Below are 18,128 nucleotides of genomic sequence, written 5' to 3'. Positions count from 1 at the left end.
TATAATAAACTTTTGCTGTCATTCATCGAGTATTTCAACTGTAAAGCTTTGCCATTCGACAGGTATTTCAACCGTAAATAATGATCGTAATTTCATTCATGTGATATCTGCCAAGTTTTTAACGTTAGGAAGGCATGATGGTTAAACTGAATGAGTCTTTTTATTCTCAACTGAATTTCAACTACTCAGCGAAGACAGGTGAAAGTTCCCATTGATATATCGATATATGAATAAGTAATATTAAATGTAATAGTATTCCTTTGTAACTGGCGTATCAATGTTGCTTAAGTTAACTACAGAGTAGCTGTATTTTCATTGGTTAGAAAGGAGGAAGTAATGACATGGTACACAAAAAGTATGAAAACATTATTATTATTATATATCTGTCTGAAATATAAAGAAACTTGACACTATGTCACAGTTTTTTTTCGTAATTTACTGACTCAGTCTATTGCGGGTTTCAACTTAGAGACTCGTGAATATTCAAATCTCACAATGAGTGACTAAAATAATTAAAAAATATTTCTATGTCTAATGTAATGTTTTATCTTAAGGGTTAAATTAGTGATACGACATTTTGCACTGTAAAAATACTGTTTATTTTAGTCTTTATTTCCTTTGTTTTTATATTTTGCTTTTTGACAACGTAACGAGACGTTTCCACACAATAAAAAAAAGACCTTTCATTGTTATGCCACTTAACTATAAAACTGATCTCAGTCACGTGCGCAGAGGATAAAAATGTACAAAAAGAAAATAATTGTACAGAACATCAGAAGTGGAGAATAATTAATGCTTTTAAAACGAAAAATCATTATATGTAGCTTCACAAATACATCATAGCTTCATGTAATTACCAACCACACAGACAAAGGACAATTTAGTCAGTTATGAAAAGTGTTGTGAATTGGAAGTATACGATGGTATGTGGTTTATTTACTTCTCGAGAGAGCAATAGCAAGTAATATGCTTATTGCAATGAGTGGAGATACCAGCTTGGAAGCACCATTACATCTAACACCTGAAACGAAAGAATTCAGAGGACAAGATAAAAAATATATTAGCTACTTAACAAGACTATAGAGCAAATATCTATTACGTCTTGAAGATAATATACTTTGCAGTTCATTGTATTCTAAAATAAACGTAAATTAATAAATGAAATTTAAGAAAAATCAAAGTACAAAAAATGTACTCAAACCAATTGTAAGCCTTTCACTCTACAAGACCTGTGTCAATATATGGGTATAACTTGTGAATTTTTAACTGAATGAGTACCGTTTCAGTACGGTCATTGTTTTATTACAAACTATTAATCATTGTGTAAGTTCAACAGACCAAAACTATAGAGATACTTCAACCTAGTATTCTAATATTCAGTAATATCTAGGATTATCAGTTTATCCCTCAGTGGCTCAGCGGTATGTCTACGGACTTACAACGCTAAAATCCGGGTTTCGATATTCGTAGTGGGCAGAACACTGTGTAGTTTTGTGTTTAATTCAAAACAACACAACTCAACATAGATTATCAGTTCATTCAGTCGACTGCCAATATGTAACATCAGAAGGCTTTCAGAGTTTGGGATTGTTAATAAAACAACTGTATGTCTATACAAGATTGGGTAATGTTAGAATTTGCTCCTAGTCCAGGAGGATTGACACATTACTCAACGTATGTTATTTGTTATGACAAAAGTGAATGATTGATATTTGAAAATTAGGTTTGTTTGATAATAAAAATGTAGACGGCGTTTTCATCTTATGTATTTACACTTTTTTGGTGGTTGAGAATTAGCAGCGTCGAAACACTATTTTGAAAAATTGGTGCTAAAAGCTACTTAACAAAACTTTATATGATGGGAGATAGATATATATTAATAAACCATTAAGCACATGGTATCTCTTTACTTGAAGCAAGGGGAACTGCCATATCTTCACGTTTAGTGCACTTGTTGAAAATTCCAGTGCAGGATATCCGTCACATAGAAATAACGCATAAATAAACATTCTAGTTTCTGATTATGACAGTCACACCACTTTCATTAAAGTATTTTGTCTGTTGTAGATATAAGAAAAACGACAGTAAACTTGCTTTCTTTACGAACATTTAAGAAGTTATCAGCAAGGTTTATTTTTTACCTGCTACTTGAAAAGGAGCAACACAAGTTTTAAGGTATTTGGAAAACTGAATAATTTGTTATAATATTTCATCAAACGCTGATATAGTCGTAGCTATAATGTGCAAAACTTTAAGGAAAAATAACAATAGAAGAATAAAACTATTTTAACACAGAGACAACGAAATAATTTAGAAAATAAAGTGGTAAAAGTTATTTATGAAAATCAGAATAGTTTACTTTGTTAAACACGCAAAAAACAACAAAATATAAATCATCATAATGTGCGGTAAATAATAGGAAACTAAACAGCGACTTCCTAACTATATCAAATAAAGAGCTACAGTTTCAAGTTCTTTAATTACTTTTTAGTTCAGCTAAAGAGTTGGTACAAAACAACATGGAAAATAATGTTGAGCTATTTAGCTTGAATGTGCAGTTTATATCTCGTTATGATTTTAATTAATTTTGTCTAGAAAGTGTGAGCTAACAGGTTTCATATCATAATTTAGTGCAAAGAAAGACTGAAAAACCTCATATGTTCGATCTAACTAGAAACTAAACAACTGTAGTCACACTTTTATAGCCCCCCAGTTCACAGTGGTATGTCTGCGGACATAGGAAAAACCGGATTTCGATACTCGTGGTGGGCAAAGCACAGATAGCCCATTGTGTAGCTTTGTGCTTAATGCAAACCAAACCACACTTTTATAAAGTAAGAGTATCACAATTAGAATATCAACAAAATCAAATCACAACATATTATTTTTCAGTTTTACCAATTAAAATTACAACGTTAAAAACTGAGCGCAGTTGTTGATTTGTGTAAATCATTGTACAAAAACAAAAAAACTGACCATCGTGTTCCACAGTGAATTCTATCTGGTCTGGAGTTCTTGGAACAAAACATTTGACACCTGAAATGTTCAGAAAGTTCTGGAATTATAAAATTCAAAACAAATTCTGATTTATTTCAAATTAATGTAACTTTTAGTTTAGTATAATCTTAAAACTTATGAGATGACATCTTATAAAATAAAAGCTTTAAATAATAAATGTGCAAAGATAGTTTAACAGTAAGAAAATCTCATTTTATCTCCTACAAACAGATTTTTGTCCAGTTGACATTCAAGTTTCGAATCGTATCACTGATCAAGCAAATCAAAACGTGTCTATCAAATCCTAATTCTACAACAGTTTATGCATATTAAAATTTAGTATCTAAGAAAATATCTTTCATGTAGAAAATAAAAAATAAACTTACACCAGTAAAGTTAAAAAAATCATTAAAAATGTGAGTTTTTGCTATATTTATGAAAAGTTTTACTATACCGTTTGAGCAATAATTGCAAACGTGTTATTTGTAAAAAAAAACTTTTGTCTATAGAAGAGAAGAAGTTGCAGGAAAAAAATTACAGGAGTAATGGTATACTTTCAGTTTTTCATTTTAGTCCTTGTTAAAGTTTATAATGACGATTGACATCCCTTAGGGAAATGTTTTATTGAATTAGGTTTAAGTTTTATCATTGAGTTATCTCATTTGTTATATCGTGATTTATCTTATCCTGACGCTTAGAAGAAAACAAATTAATGACACTGGTAACTGACATTTTCAAAGATTAGTTTTTCTTTAAGTCTAGACCCCCAGTGGCTCAGCGGTATGTCTGTGGACCTACAACGCTAAAAAGCGGGTTTCGATACCCGTGATAGGCAGAGCACAGATAGCCCATTGTGTTGCTTTGTGCTTAATTTAAAACGACACCAACTTCTTTAAGTCTACCTTTTCAAAGCGCTTTAATCATCTGACGTATTGAATAATTATTAATATTTAACATACTCTAGTATAAAACGTAAATGAGAAAATAAAGATATATTAGACGGTTGCGTACGGTCTGATCGGAAATCCTACTCAGCCCTAGTATGGTTGAGGCAGTAGAGGTCGCAGTGGTGGTCCTATCCCGAAGGTGACGTAGCCAGATGTTGCGATCTTGTGCATGCATGTTCACACGAGGTCTGCCAGGCGTGGACGGTCACGAGTTGATCCATGTTGTTGGGGACGATTCCATAGCCTTGTGATGGTGCTTGGGTGGACATTCACAGCTCTGACAACATCTGATCGAGATTCGCCTGCTTCCAAGCGACTAATGGCGTTGTTGCGTTGTGCTTCAGTCAGTCTTGGCGTAACTATATTGCGTGTCGGTGGCTTAACACCGAGCTATGGAAACCGAGAACCCGTCACTTTTATAGGGATTTTGCACATGTTGCACTTGCAGAACATGCAGATCTATCAAACAAATTTATTGGACACGCATGCGTTTTGGCGAAAAATCCGATGTTTTCCTCCGTTTTCAAAGTGCACAACTTTTATTGTCATTTTGGTCTGATAATCAGTGCCTTAACACGTGTAACATCACATACTCTGAGCTTGTAACGTTATTACATATATTTCTCTTTAAAATAACAAAAATATCCGTTTTGCGTTTCTTTTTTTGAAGAGTATATTTTCAATACAAATCACGACACCAACATTTTTATGTGCACAAAAATTATTTTACATGACGTTAAAATATAAAACTCTTTACATGTTTCGGGGACAAAATGATCCACAGTCTTCTGGAGATTTGTATTAAATATATTTGTTCATTATAAAATATAATGTACGTAGCCTCTATACGCTTGATTATAATATACAAGCGATAACTGTTGACTAACTAACTGGTTAATAAAAACGTAATTTTCTGTTACGTTCGTTTTGGTTTTTACTTCTAGAAAAGTTCAAAGGTGATTATTAAGGATTTTGTTGATCACTTATCAGATTGTTGATTTAGACGAACACAAACATATTATTATGTGCATTTAATTGAAAAACTTGACAATTCAGATAAATACATCGTCAGAAAAACTAATGAAATATAGAAAAAAAACTAGAGAAAAGTAGAATATTATGATCGTATAATATTAACAAAATCCAGTTTTTGCATTTGTATTCTAATTTTTAGATTCGTTATCTGTGAGTAATTTAATCGTAGTTCACTCACCAGCACAGCTGATACTAAACTGCGTCGTTTGCTCTTCATTACGAATACCTTGAATGGAGAAATAAAATGGCGGGCAGTTCCAAACACTGTATCCTATTGACAAAAGACGAAATTGGATAAACGAGTCCATTGTGTCTAATATTAAACAATTTAACTTTACACTAATAGTAGATGTCTGAGGGTCGGTATTATTAAAAATAAATATGGAATTTTAAATGATGGTTTGTTTGTGGATCTAATTAGTTGGTCACATTGTTAATAACTCTTAAACATTAGATATTAAGAGCACTAATTATACTATATCATTATAAATGAGAACCTTCAATATTAGTTCAAAAACAATTCTGAAACAATATCTGTATGAATATTACAATAAAGGTCGCAGAGCCAACAAAAAGTGAATAAAAAAGGCAGTACTGAAATTAAAGTTTCCACTCTAAACGTTGCAACCTTGTAAATTAGTATATATTTTCAATTCTCTTTAACTTCTGTCATTCAGGTGTTCTCTATCCTGGGTATCTTTTCAATTGTATAAAAACGTGCCATTTGATGAACTCATAAAATGACAAACAAAGTAACTTTATCTACTATTACTCGTAGCATCAGCGCGTTAAATCTGCGTGTGATGTATTCATGGAGCCATATCTGCATCGTGAGAATGGAGAAAAATAAAGTTATCTGTGACGGGGAATGGAGGTGAAACGGGAAAATCTTGACCCCTATTTCAAATCCAAATGCACACAGGATAAACATTCCGCGAAGTTAGGGGTTGCACATCGCATAATAAAAAAAAAATTACCAGTGTCATATAAGTAAGAGTTTCATTATAGTATGATGGTATTTAATTGTAACATATACAAATGGTTTAAGTTTAAAGAGTATTTTATAAAATAGGCTTAAATAGGCCCCTGCATGGTCAGGTGGTTAGGGCGCTCGAGTCGTAATCTGAGGGGCGCAGGTTCGAATTCTCATTACACCAAATATGCTCGCCCTTTCAGCCGTAGGGGCCTCATAATGTGACGTTCAATTACACTATTCGTTGGTAAAAGAGTATTCCAAGAATTAGCGGTGTGTGGTAATGACTAGCCACATTCCCTCTAATCTTATAACACTTAATTAGGGACGGCTAGCGCAGATAGCTCTCGTGTAGTTTCGCGCAAAATTCAAAATTCAACAAACGATGCATATGAAACCAATCTAAAAATCGCACAGATTTATAAAGCTACAAGTGAAAAATAAAAGTTATTTTATATAAAACATAGCTCTCATGATACAGGTCAGTTGTAAAAACTAACTTGAACATGAACTACCAAAATATTGGATATTTGTTATGTTAATTTTTTACTACAAAAATAGTTCGATTGTTGTTCATGCTATTTAAAAATATGAATAAGTAAATTATTGTACCTTCGCAGGGATTACTCATCCAGAAGGAAATTTCTTTATCTAAAAATAAAGATAAAAAGTTTGCCACTATAAATCATTACGCTATTTAAAATGCAACAAAATAAAAATACATGAATGTAAACTTCAAATCGAGACAAACATAATAAACACTATTATCACATTTCTTCTGTTAATCAGCCAGTTACTTAAAGTATGTACGTTCACATACTTACAAAACTGCTTATTTATAAAAGATACTCGACTTGTAGTTGTATTTAACTAATCTTTAACTATTAAATGATAACACTTGATGAATATAATTCTGATGTTCCAGATATTGAAAGCAATGTAAACGCAAGATATAAAGTATTTTCTAAGTCAGAAGTTCAAATATATTAGTAAACTGACCATTTTTGGAAGTTTCCTTGCAGTTCTGCTCCTCTGTTTCAGGAGTTCTTGTACCACGGCTAAAGCAAACTTTCACCTGATCTGTTGCACCCCTGGACGATTTGAACTGAAACGATGTATTTTATAGATATGAATACAATTATATCGACTTTAAAAGAAAATTTATGTATCAGCTTCTTAAATATTAGGTTATTTCTGTTCAGTACATAGTGATTATAGTTCGCTGTTTGTTCAAGATTCTGCTTTATCGGCATATTATGGTGGCTCAATAGTACGCTTGCGGGCTTAGAATGTTAAAAAGCGAGGTTTGATACCCGCGATGGGCACAGAACAGATGAAATATTGCTTGACTTTGTGATGAACAACAAATAAATACAATTTAATAAGTTATATTATTAATTCTATTGCATCAGTTGACACTGCAGACATCAGGTAAAATAAAAACTCAAGAAATACAAAGCTTTTTTATTGTATAATATTAACTCTAGGAATTAAAAACGACTGAAGTATTTCTCAAGTGAAAACACAAGTTACAAAAGTATTACGTTTTTGTTTTTCGCTTGAATTTGCTAAAACTTTAAATATCGTACAAGAAAAAAAACCGTGTTTAAAAAATGATTGTTTGCTATTAGTCTTAAGTGCAGACGAAGGACATAACGCGCCAAAAACTGCCTGTTTGACAGAACCATATTTCGCGACTTAAACAAACATTTTAACGAAATACTTTTGTCTTTATAGGTACCTATTTAAACTTCTACTTACTTGTGGAAATTAGTGTTGATGTTACTCAATATGGTGCATATAAAGCATCGCCTGAATCATAGGAACTCTACATTTAGTCTAGACTCAGTATTAAATTTAATGACTTTGCATAGATTAATTATTAAAACAACAATATTTACCGTGAATCGAATGCTCCTGCTCTTTATAAAGTATTCAGGGTACATAGCCCAATACTGGATGTGGTTAGGGGTCACATATCCAATATACTTGTTCAAAGTCTCCCGACTATTCGTCAACTCCCAACATTTGTCATATTGAAGAGTAGCTGGAACTGATAAAATGATACAAAAGGGCCGCCATTACTGTCAGTTGTCTAGACAGTGATTGTTTATAAGTATGATTTATTTTAAGTGATTCGTTTTAAACTGTTTGAATAAATGGATGAGTGTCACGTCTCTTCAAATTCTGAGAGTTTTAATACAAGGAACTTTAAATCTACAATAGATTCAGAGAAAAAAGAAATACCAAAGTGTTAATATTTCCAAATGGGTGTGTCGTTGTGTCAGAGTGCTAAGTGGCTTAGCTCATGTGTTATGCTGCCATTTTATGGCTTATTCGCAAACAAGTTTTAATCAGAAAGAAAGCTTTCCTTCAAAGTCGGTATTATGTTGCATTAGCCACAATTAACATTTTTATTGATGCTAGTGATAGTCTTATAACAGAGTATAATTGTAGAAGTAATAATGTTATTAAATACCTGAACACAACCTTTCCCACATAGGTTCAATGACAGATGGGTGAAATTCGTTTACCGGTAAATCGAAAATATCTTTCTCTCTGTTCCAGACAATAACCTCCAACTCCTCTTTGTCGCCGAAAGCGATGATTGGAACGTCTTGAGAAAATAAACAAAATATAGCTTATTTTAAATTATAATAACGATTGTTTACCTTCAATGCTTTTATAGTCTGTAGTTTATAGAGAATAAAATACAACTATGTTTGCTGTAAGTTAAATTGTAATGTATCGTTAATACACATCACTTATTGAACAGTCTTTACACTATTTCTTCTCTGGGTACTTCGGAAAATACACTAAAGCATTTCTTCCATGAATATATATGTTCAATACGCTATGCACACTTCTTCCCTGGAGATTTTGGTTACTACACTATAATATTTCTTCTTTGGAGATTTTGACAAGTTCAGTGGAACGTATTATTTACATAAGTGTATATTTTATACAGAACAGGATAAGTAATCAGTGATGTCGAGAAAACCCACTTGAGAGAAATATATATGCCAAAACGGCTCATTTGGGTTGAGAAAATAATTTACATAGAAGAGCGAAACGTTTTTGCATATATAGAACAGGATAAGCTTTTTTAATGCTGTCACTGCAAAAACAATATGTGTATCGTATTCGGACATATTATGATTATTTACTGAAATAAAACCTTCAGTGACTTATTATGTTTCAAATTATTCACACAAATATTTTTTTAATTGTAATATATTTACCTTTGGATATGTTGTTAAAAACAAAATTTGTTCATAATTTCAAGACAAGGGTATCGTACTGAAACATGTCTCTATTCGTTTATTGCTGATTTTGAATCAACCAATGATAAAAGTTTGCTGAAATATTTGTATCTCTGTCTATATTTGTACCTCAGCTGAACTCTAAATATTAACAAAGTCCTGCTTCTAATTGATCTAGTAGTTAGGAACATATTAGTGCGATCATAATTTACGTTTCTCCGCCAGATATACTAATTAGGACCAGTAAATTTGCCTTTTAATTTATCAACTAATACTTGAAAAGTTAACTGATAGTAAACTATTTGTCAGAAAAGAATTTCAATAAAGAATTCGGAAACATTGTAAACAATGACATATATGTATGTAAGTTTTCAACCTTGATGATATTCTGTTATAATTAGCGACATGCAGATGTCTTTGTGGTTAGCGTATCGGGTCCGAGACGTGATGCCATACACGATTCGTACTTCCATCTATGGGTGAGTTATAAAAGCGATACTCAACCTGCTTTGGTTAAGAGTAGCACTTCAGACGGTGGGTGCTACTGACTAGTGCCCTTGGTTCATAGTTAAGGACGGCTATACTTGAGCAAAAAGAAGGTTCTGTGATTTAGCCGTTTAGTCCATTGAACACATTAGTTTGTTTTTAATTATTTGTCGATTCATTTCAATTTACTTTCAGTTCTTATTTTAATAATTTTTTATGTTTTTACTTTTCACTCTGTGTTTATGCTTTAATAACACAGATCTGTGTTTTGTATCATATCTGGTTTCTTCTCCTCGATTCATCTTTAATTTTGTGCTTATCATGAATTCTCTATTATCTTGCAACTTCTAACTATCTATTAGCTAGTTAGGCCCGGCGTGGCCAAGCGTGTTAAGTGTTAAGGCGTGCAACTTGTAATCTGAGGGTCGCGGGTTCGCATCCCCGTCGCGCCAAAATGCTCGCCCTTTCAGCCGGGGGGCGTTATAATATTACGGTCAATCTTACTATTCGTTGGTAAAATACTAGCCAAAGAGTTGGCGGTGGATGGTGATAGCCGCCTTCCCTCTAGTCTTACACTGATAAATTACGGACGGCTAGCACAGATAGTCCTCGAGTAGCTTTGTGCGAAATTCAAAAACAAACAAACAAACTAGTTACCTTGCAGTTAAAAATATTCACATGTTTAACTGTATCATATAAAACATGCGGCTTAAAATCATGTCTTACCTCTATGGTTGCCTTTAAATATACCGAGTTCGTCCATGAGTCTCGTATTATCAGAATTTATTCCTTGGCTGTTGAAATAAACAACTACCTGAAAAAAACAAACAGCAAACCTGATTAAATTAGAGCTTTGGATGACATGACTTAAAATTTGCCATAAACAAAGACATGAAATCATTAAGAAATGTTCGTCCTTGAACTGAAAATTTCTCTGATACAGTTGAATTGGGTATAATCTGATAGTTACGTTCAGGGCTGCAGATCAAACGGTATAAAGTTCAGGCCAGTGATAAGTTGCAAAATATAATTCGCACTTTCACCTTTGAGTGCATATAAAAGTGACAGTGAATCTAGTTATTGGGTATAAAGTAATCATCTAGGGAGCACGTGCTGCTTACCGCTTGATCTCCTTTTGATAAGCAGTTTAAAAGTAGAGACAACTATAACTGGAACTTGGTGTAAACAACTCGGCTATTAACTTATTAATGTGGTTCATAAGACGTAATTTCAACATGTTTTACGATACTCGTCAGAAATTAACACTTAACAGTATTTGACCTTGCATCATGCTTGCCTCTTCACCGATAAAACTAACTTCCAACTATGAAGTTCATTTTTGAACAAAACCAAGGACTTACTATGAATTTGTCTATTTGTCCTATTTTTATTTACACATGCAAGATATATTTCGTGACCCTCGTCTAATAAACTGCTCCAAAATCAGAACAGTTTTAAAAATGAAAAAGTAGTGCTAAGGAAACTCTTTGACATCGTGTTTCTTGAAACAACAACTTTAAGTTAGTCACTTCTCTTCTTATTTTGTATGTTGCATTTAAATTGTTTTAACAGAAGACGTATGCGATAGAGGGCGTTCAATAAAGGCTGATGGCTGCTTAATATGTTGTTAAGTACAAAGCAACACATGAACTATCTATGATTTGACCATTACGAGCATCGAAACCCAAAGTTTAGCGTTTTTTTGCACGCTGACTAACTGCTGAGCCAGTAGTGGGACACAGTAAGGGTAAAATAAAATATCCTTTACAAATACTAATGTTGGTCTTGTCTATATTATTGACAACATTTTCAACATAAATTTTATTTTACGTATTTGTTTCACCCAATCTATTTACATTTTTGTAATTTATTTTACGATTAAGTTCTTTATGTGTTCATTTACATATCATGGATTTTTCAAATGTTTATGAAATCTTGCTTTTAGATTTCTTTATTTTTACTGGCATCTATCTATCTATACACACAGTACAATGGAAAATTATTAAGACAAGGAAATAGTTTGTCTTCCTTTTCATTCTATGGGGCTGATTCTTTCATGTCACTACATAACGTAAATTTCAACACTGGTAATGTTTCACTAATCTCTCCTGACAATTGCATGAACCAGAGTGAGAATATTTTAAAATTTCCATGTATTTGTACTATATTTTGATTGTATAAGAATTATAAAGGCATGTTATAAATGTTTTGATTAATTTAGGGTCTGAAATAATTGTCATGTTATCTCATGCAGTGTATTAACTGTATAGAAAGAAGCTAAGATATGGTACTGGTATATGCTAGAAGAAATAATTTTAACAGGACTTCACTAATAAACCATGATAAAAACAGTGTTTAATACTATACAGTATGTTTTTGTCATGCCGCGGCCCAAAATGTGTATAAAATTGTCAGTAGAGCAGAGAATTTCCACAAAAGCTTTTCGTTACGCTGGTTGGACTCTCCTACAAATTGTTGCGGGCTTGAAATGCCTCGCAAACACTGTCAACTACACTCTAGATCGAGAGACGGAGACAGGTGAATATGAAAATAGGAACGAAAAAGGCAGAACACCTGAACTCTGATACTTATATTAAGCATCTTCGTTTATGCAGCTTTGGGGACAAAAGGAAAACTGCTACTGACATCAAGCATGTATCAAATGACAGAAAAGTGTCCAGTTCTACAGTATTAAGAAAACTCAGCGAAAATGGAATGTTTGGTTATGTAGCAGTTAAAAAAAACACTTTATTTTTATCTCCAAATATCGTCAAAAGATTGAAATTTGATAAAAAGTACAAAAACTAAACTGTCGATGATTGTAAAAGGGTGTTGTGAATGGATGAGTTCGAGTTTGAAATATTTGGTTAAATTTTAAGTTGTACATCTGGCGGAATAAAGGTGAAACATACTAACCTCAATGAATAGAACTTACCAAATTTGATGGCTTGGGGGTGTTTTCTTGCTTAAGCGACAGTAGATATTAGCAAAATAGGTGGAGGAGTGGACTAGTGCAAGTACCACCATCCGTCATGGTATACCAAGTGGTTTGTGTATTATTGGTAAAACATTATACTGCTAAGAAGATAATGACCTCAAACATTCATCCAGCCTGTACAGAAATTACTTAGCTAAGAAAGAAGCTGCTGGAGTCACTCAAATGATATGATGATTCTCACAGATCCTTGATCTCAAACCCAAAATCCAATTGAGTGGATCCGGGATTTAATAGATTTAAAACTTGAAAAATCGAAAATTACTTTCAAAGAAACTTTATAGGAGTGTATCAAAGACATATGGAGTAAAATCCCAAGGGCTCTTTGATTACATATGTTGCAATAATGCCTGAAATATTGTCTGCAGCTATTAAAGTAAAAGGTGTATACAGAAAATATTAACTGTTTGCTAATATGAAGCACTTCCACTTAGTTTTGTTGAACGAAATACGAAGGTTAATAAAATTTTTATGTTTCACATATGATTGAAATTTCGCTGTATTGTTGGAGTGAGACCATTGAAAGATATAAGAAGACATTTATTTCGTCAAAGACAGTTGTAAGTAATAGTAATTGAACCTAAGTGTGTGGACTTAGTGGACAGTGATTGGAAGTAGACCCAAATACATTAAAGGAGCAGATGATTTTAGAAGTATAGGGTACCACCGTGGGAAGTGGATGAAACATGAGTGAACTATGATTGTATAGTTTGGCTATAGTAATATAGAAAAATAGTTTTGTTTGTTAACTGAAATCATAAGACAATCGTATAGGTCTAAATAGACTTTTGACAACAAGAAAGAACTATGTAGTGTTTGTGATATGCCTATGAATATCTGTAGTGTAAATAAATTGTTGTAAATACGTTTACCTAGTTTTAAAATATATATTTTTTAAAACAAGTTAAATGAGTATTATTCGTATATTTTGTTTTCGGATTTACCGTCGACAAGTTACAGACACCTACTTAGCCTAACGTCCCTCATATTCAACCAACTTACTAAATACTACTACTATACATAACATCAAGAAGAATAAGCCTCATTATTTTTTTACATACATCATTCATTTACAACCTAGGAGAATAACTGTCTTGGTTGATAAAGATATAATCGTGAGGAATTCCTCTTAAACCACAAAAATATCAAAAACCAACACTAAAAACCTAACTTCGTGGCTTCAATATAATTTCAATGTTTCAATAAAAATACTGACCTTCGAAATCGTTAGCATATCGATAAAACTGAATCGAAACCATGAAACAAATATTAAATGAACAGAGTCAGAAACCTTGTTTGACTCTACAGTAATCAACTGTTTTGAATTCATAAAACAACTATTAATGATTTAAGTAGAAACAAATGCAATAGAAACTATCTTATTCCCCCTTTGCACTTGATAGATATACAACACGAATGTACCATGTACTTTTATTAAATAAAATGAACGAAACGTGTTTAAAACACGTTAACTCCATGTATCCTATTCAGAGATGGAGAAAGCAATTTTGTATTAGTCAGACAATATAAAATAGTGTGTAAAGCATGCCAGTGCTTAGGGAGAGTCTGGGACATAACTTCAGAAAAATATTGAAAAAAAGGTGCTCTAAAATTAAATTTTGTGCTAATGTTACTGTGATTTGTTGAACGTGTTAATAATGTGGAAGAACTTCGTTATGGTTCACAAAAATAGAGGCTCATTGGAACTTAGATTAACCATAGCGATAATTAAGCACAAACATGTATACTTACAGATTACGCGTGTAATTTATTACGTATTATTATAGTGAACCATAAATACTAATATATGTCTATATATTTACCTAAAAAATAGTGTTCGAAGAGTATATTAACGTTTAAAAAGTCATACTGTGACAAAATGTTGGCTCGTCGCTCAGGACATTTGAGTCGTGACGACGGAAGTGCAAGAATTCAGAGATACCAATTTTGACGTCAGACAGACGTGGTATGTTGGGAAAACCCCAACAGTTAGATAAAACACATGACAAAATGAACTGATGTCACAAGAAAGCAGTTAATTGGACGGTAATAAGAGACAAGGGTGAAATACCCTTAGTGAATAGATTGTAGTTACATACGTCCTAAGTTAATTGTCTAGATGATTTCGTCAAATATGTTATATAAGGGACAAAAATAAGTTATTTTAAGAACCAATTATAAAGTATCATTTGGTTATAGTTCGATGGAATAGTCTACTTGTTGCTGGAAGATCCTACACGTACCAATCGAATTAAAAGAATTACTTTTGAAAGAAGGCCTGCTACACTTCTTGAGTAATCGATAAAACACCGAAAATTGTGTATATAATTTCATATTTACAACTTCAAACATCGACTTCTCCACACTTGTTAAGTTACTTTAAAGACCTGATCTGACTCCAGAAAAAGATTTAAGTAATTCAAACTCTTTAAGAAGTTCACTGCAGTATAAGTATGTTATTTCTGATCTAGTCTAACAGAGTTGCAGTTAACGTTCAATAATGTATAAAGAGAGAAAAGTGAAGAATACCACCTGTTCTAATGAAATGACTGATTTGATAGTGCTTATGGTGGAACTACTGAAAGTTGTCTTAGAAGGATTCTTAATACAGTTATACAGATTGTGATAACTAATGATGTGTCTTTGTTATCGAACATAATAGAATATATTATTGAGCATGTAAACTCTGAAAATAAATAATTCAATGCTTTAAGGTTAACCTTGAGAGTTTGACATAAATTAACTCTTTAACAGTGTATAAATACACAAGTTATTTAACTTGTATTCAATTGTCTCTTTATGACTTATAAATTCTACACGTAAACTTTCTCGAGTTGGTGGCTCGTGTGCACTCGCAACAGCAGATTGCCGAAATCTAAATAAAATTAATTGTAGTAAATGTAAAGGCAAGCCCAAAGACTAAGATTACGGGTGTCCATAAACACGTTACATAATGCCAAAATTTCGGGTTTGATTCTTTGCAGTGGACAGAACACAGACTGCCCTGATATAGCTTTGCACTAAAAATTGTCAACGTAAACATCATTTCCCATCATAATTATCGTATCACTTTGCTACCTAAGGGCCTAGTAGCAAATATTTGGGATTTTAACGCCAGAAATCACCTGTTATGCAATTTTATGTTTAACAACAAAACTTCTTTACAATGAGCGACAAAAATTTGTACCAAAACGTATCTAAAAACAAGTTTCAGAGCTATTAGAAAGCTATCTCACCTTATTACCATTAGGTAAGCCTACAGAATCATATACGTTTCTAAAATTATTAATAGAGAATAACAACATTCAACCGAAATAGAGATAGTTAGACTCTACTGATATCACAAAAAACAACAACCCTGTTTATGAAGTCTCTAGTTCGTGTGAATCTCTGCTCATAAGAAAATTAAGCAAATAGAACATCGACTAAACATAAAAGTACAAACAAGAAAGCACTGTTATTTTAAGAAAAATAGCGCTTTAGTGTTTACAACAGCTACGGTATTACTGACAAACAATAAGTAAATGAAAATCAGAAAGTCTTCGCAACCTGTTGACATCAGAATAAAAAAACGGTAACCATAAGTGACCTAGAAGTTGATGTTAACATCTTATGTACACCAGTATTTCATGAAAAGGATCAAACTGTTACTTATGGTTACCTGTCAGCCACTCAGTGGTAACATTCTGGACTTATTGCCAGAGAATTTGGGATTTGATCCCTGAGGTAAGCACAGCACAAGCATTCCACTGTAGACATTTGTGCTAAACCAAATAAACAACAAAGTAAAGACAACATAAAACATGTTTTAACCGTATTGCAGACTCGGCATTAACAATTTTAAATTTTGCGCAAAGCTACTCGAGGGCTATCTACAATAGCCGTCCCTAATTTAGCAGTGTAAGACTAGAGGGAAGGCAGCTAGTCATTACCACCCACCGCCAACTCTCGGGCTACTCTTTTACCAACGAATTGTGGGATTGACCGTAACATTATAACGCTCCCACGGCTGAAAAGGCAAGCATGTTTGCTGCAACAAGGATTCGAATCCGTAATCCTCAGGTTACGAGTTGAACGCCTTAACCCACCTGGTCACGCCGGGCCAGCTCTCAATATGGCGGAAACTACTTGGTGCCGAACATTTCTAATGACAGACACATAGTTTATATATATACTGATATGAGTTACTAGTACACATACCTTAGGATTGAAAGTTAATATTAAAAAGTCAATGCTTTAATCACTTCCTGTAGATATAATATTATAAGATTGGATGAGTGAAGAGGAGCTTTAAAGCTGCTAAATCGCTACCGACGATAAAAAAATCCAGAATAAAAACAAATGATGAGAGAAACTTCTTGATATTTTAATTATATGCATTTACAGTTTTGGAGAAAATGTTTGTACACTGTTCTATAATGATGTTTTTGTTTACATGTATGGAATAGTTATGATGAACAAACATGAGCTACTAGTTTGGTCTGTGTAAATTGTTTTGAGCATTTGTTTATTCAAACACACATGTCTTATATAAAAGGGTTAGCTTTTGGTATATATTTTTCGGAACAGATCAACATTTTCTTTGAACAATTTTTGTGTAGTTGGTGTAGTCACGTGCCAGGAGTTATAGGGTGTCAACTTGTTCTACTGTCCAGAAATGGTACGAAGCAAACGGACAGCATAAGCATCCAGCATTCTTAAACGTTATCTGATTATAGGAAACTTTGTTCCATCAAAGTGTACTGATAGATGCTGAAAACGTAATACCTGAGATGACTGTGTTTTGACAAGGTTAACACGTTAATATCAAAATAAATATTGCAACACCTTATGACAGGAATCACATGAACACATTTACTGTACGGTATAAAAGAACAGTGAATATGAGACTCACCAAAGACGATTATTCTGCAAGAAAGGCTATCTGCAAACCGATATTAACTGGAATTAACTGGCGTCACTGAGTTATTTGGGCAAGACAGCAAATCAACTTACAGTTAGGACATTAGTATCTTGTTATCTTTACAGATGAGTCTTGTTCCTAACTTTTAAAAGCTAGTGGTAGGATTTGTATTCATCATTTGTTTGGAGAACAGATAAGGGAAGACTCTCATATTCTAAGGTAAGGCTTGACAATAAGTTTGTGCATCAGGATGACAATACCACTGCACACGTATTGCGCAGAATTTTTTGAACAGATTGTAATCTATCGAGAACTTTGTACAGAACTAAGCCTAAACCAGCTACCATAGTAGCGACTTCTAGTTACAGGATGAACGTGAGGTAGCAGAGCTTGTCTCAGGTCACTTGGATTATACTTGAACAAATGTTTTCAAGATAAAGAAAGGAGGATTGGAGTAAGTAATTATTACAGAACTCCTGAGGTGAGGGTCAACAGTTCCTTTAAGAATCACTTTGTAATAATTATCAAA

General features: G+C 33.0%; 1 protein-coding gene across 2 annotated transcripts in view; it reads right to left on the bottom strand.

The window, feature by feature from the left end:
* Positions 1-575: 575 nt before the first annotated feature.
* LOC143232432 (uncharacterized) overlaps positions 576-18,128 on the bottom strand; it is a 56,841-nt gene continuing 39,288 nt past the window's right edge. Inside the window, exons 13-20 of one of the 2 annotated variants that reach the window (XM_076467887.1) lie at positions 10,428-10,515; positions 8,432-8,569; positions 7,854-8,005; positions 6,952-7,057; positions 6,565-6,603; positions 5,158-5,250; positions 2,977-3,055; positions 576-1,021 (exon numbers count right to left, since the gene is read on the bottom strand). In XM_076467887.1, the coding sequence (XP_076324002.1) occupies positions 1,015-1,021; positions 2,977-3,055; positions 5,158-5,250; positions 6,565-6,603; positions 6,952-7,057; positions 7,854-8,005; positions 8,432-8,569; positions 10,428-10,515 (702 nt within the window). In that variant the 3' untranslated portion in view covers positions 576-1,014. The remainder of the gene's footprint in view (positions 1,022-2,976; positions 3,056-5,157; positions 5,251-6,564; positions 6,604-6,951; positions 7,058-7,853; positions 8,006-8,431; positions 8,570-10,427; positions 10,516-18,128) is intronic. The other variant, XM_076467886.1, reaches the window with a different exon arrangement.

This window comes from Tachypleus tridentatus, chromosome 11 (assembly GCF_004210375.1).
Source record: "Tachypleus tridentatus isolate NWPU-2018 chromosome 11, ASM421037v1, whole genome shotgun sequence".
In the NCBI taxonomy this organism is placed as follows: domain Eukaryota; kingdom Metazoa; phylum Arthropoda; class Merostomata; order Xiphosura; family Limulidae; genus Tachypleus; species Tachypleus tridentatus.
Note: the sequence above shows the minus strand (reverse complement) of the source record. Positions and strands in the feature narration are given on the sequence as shown.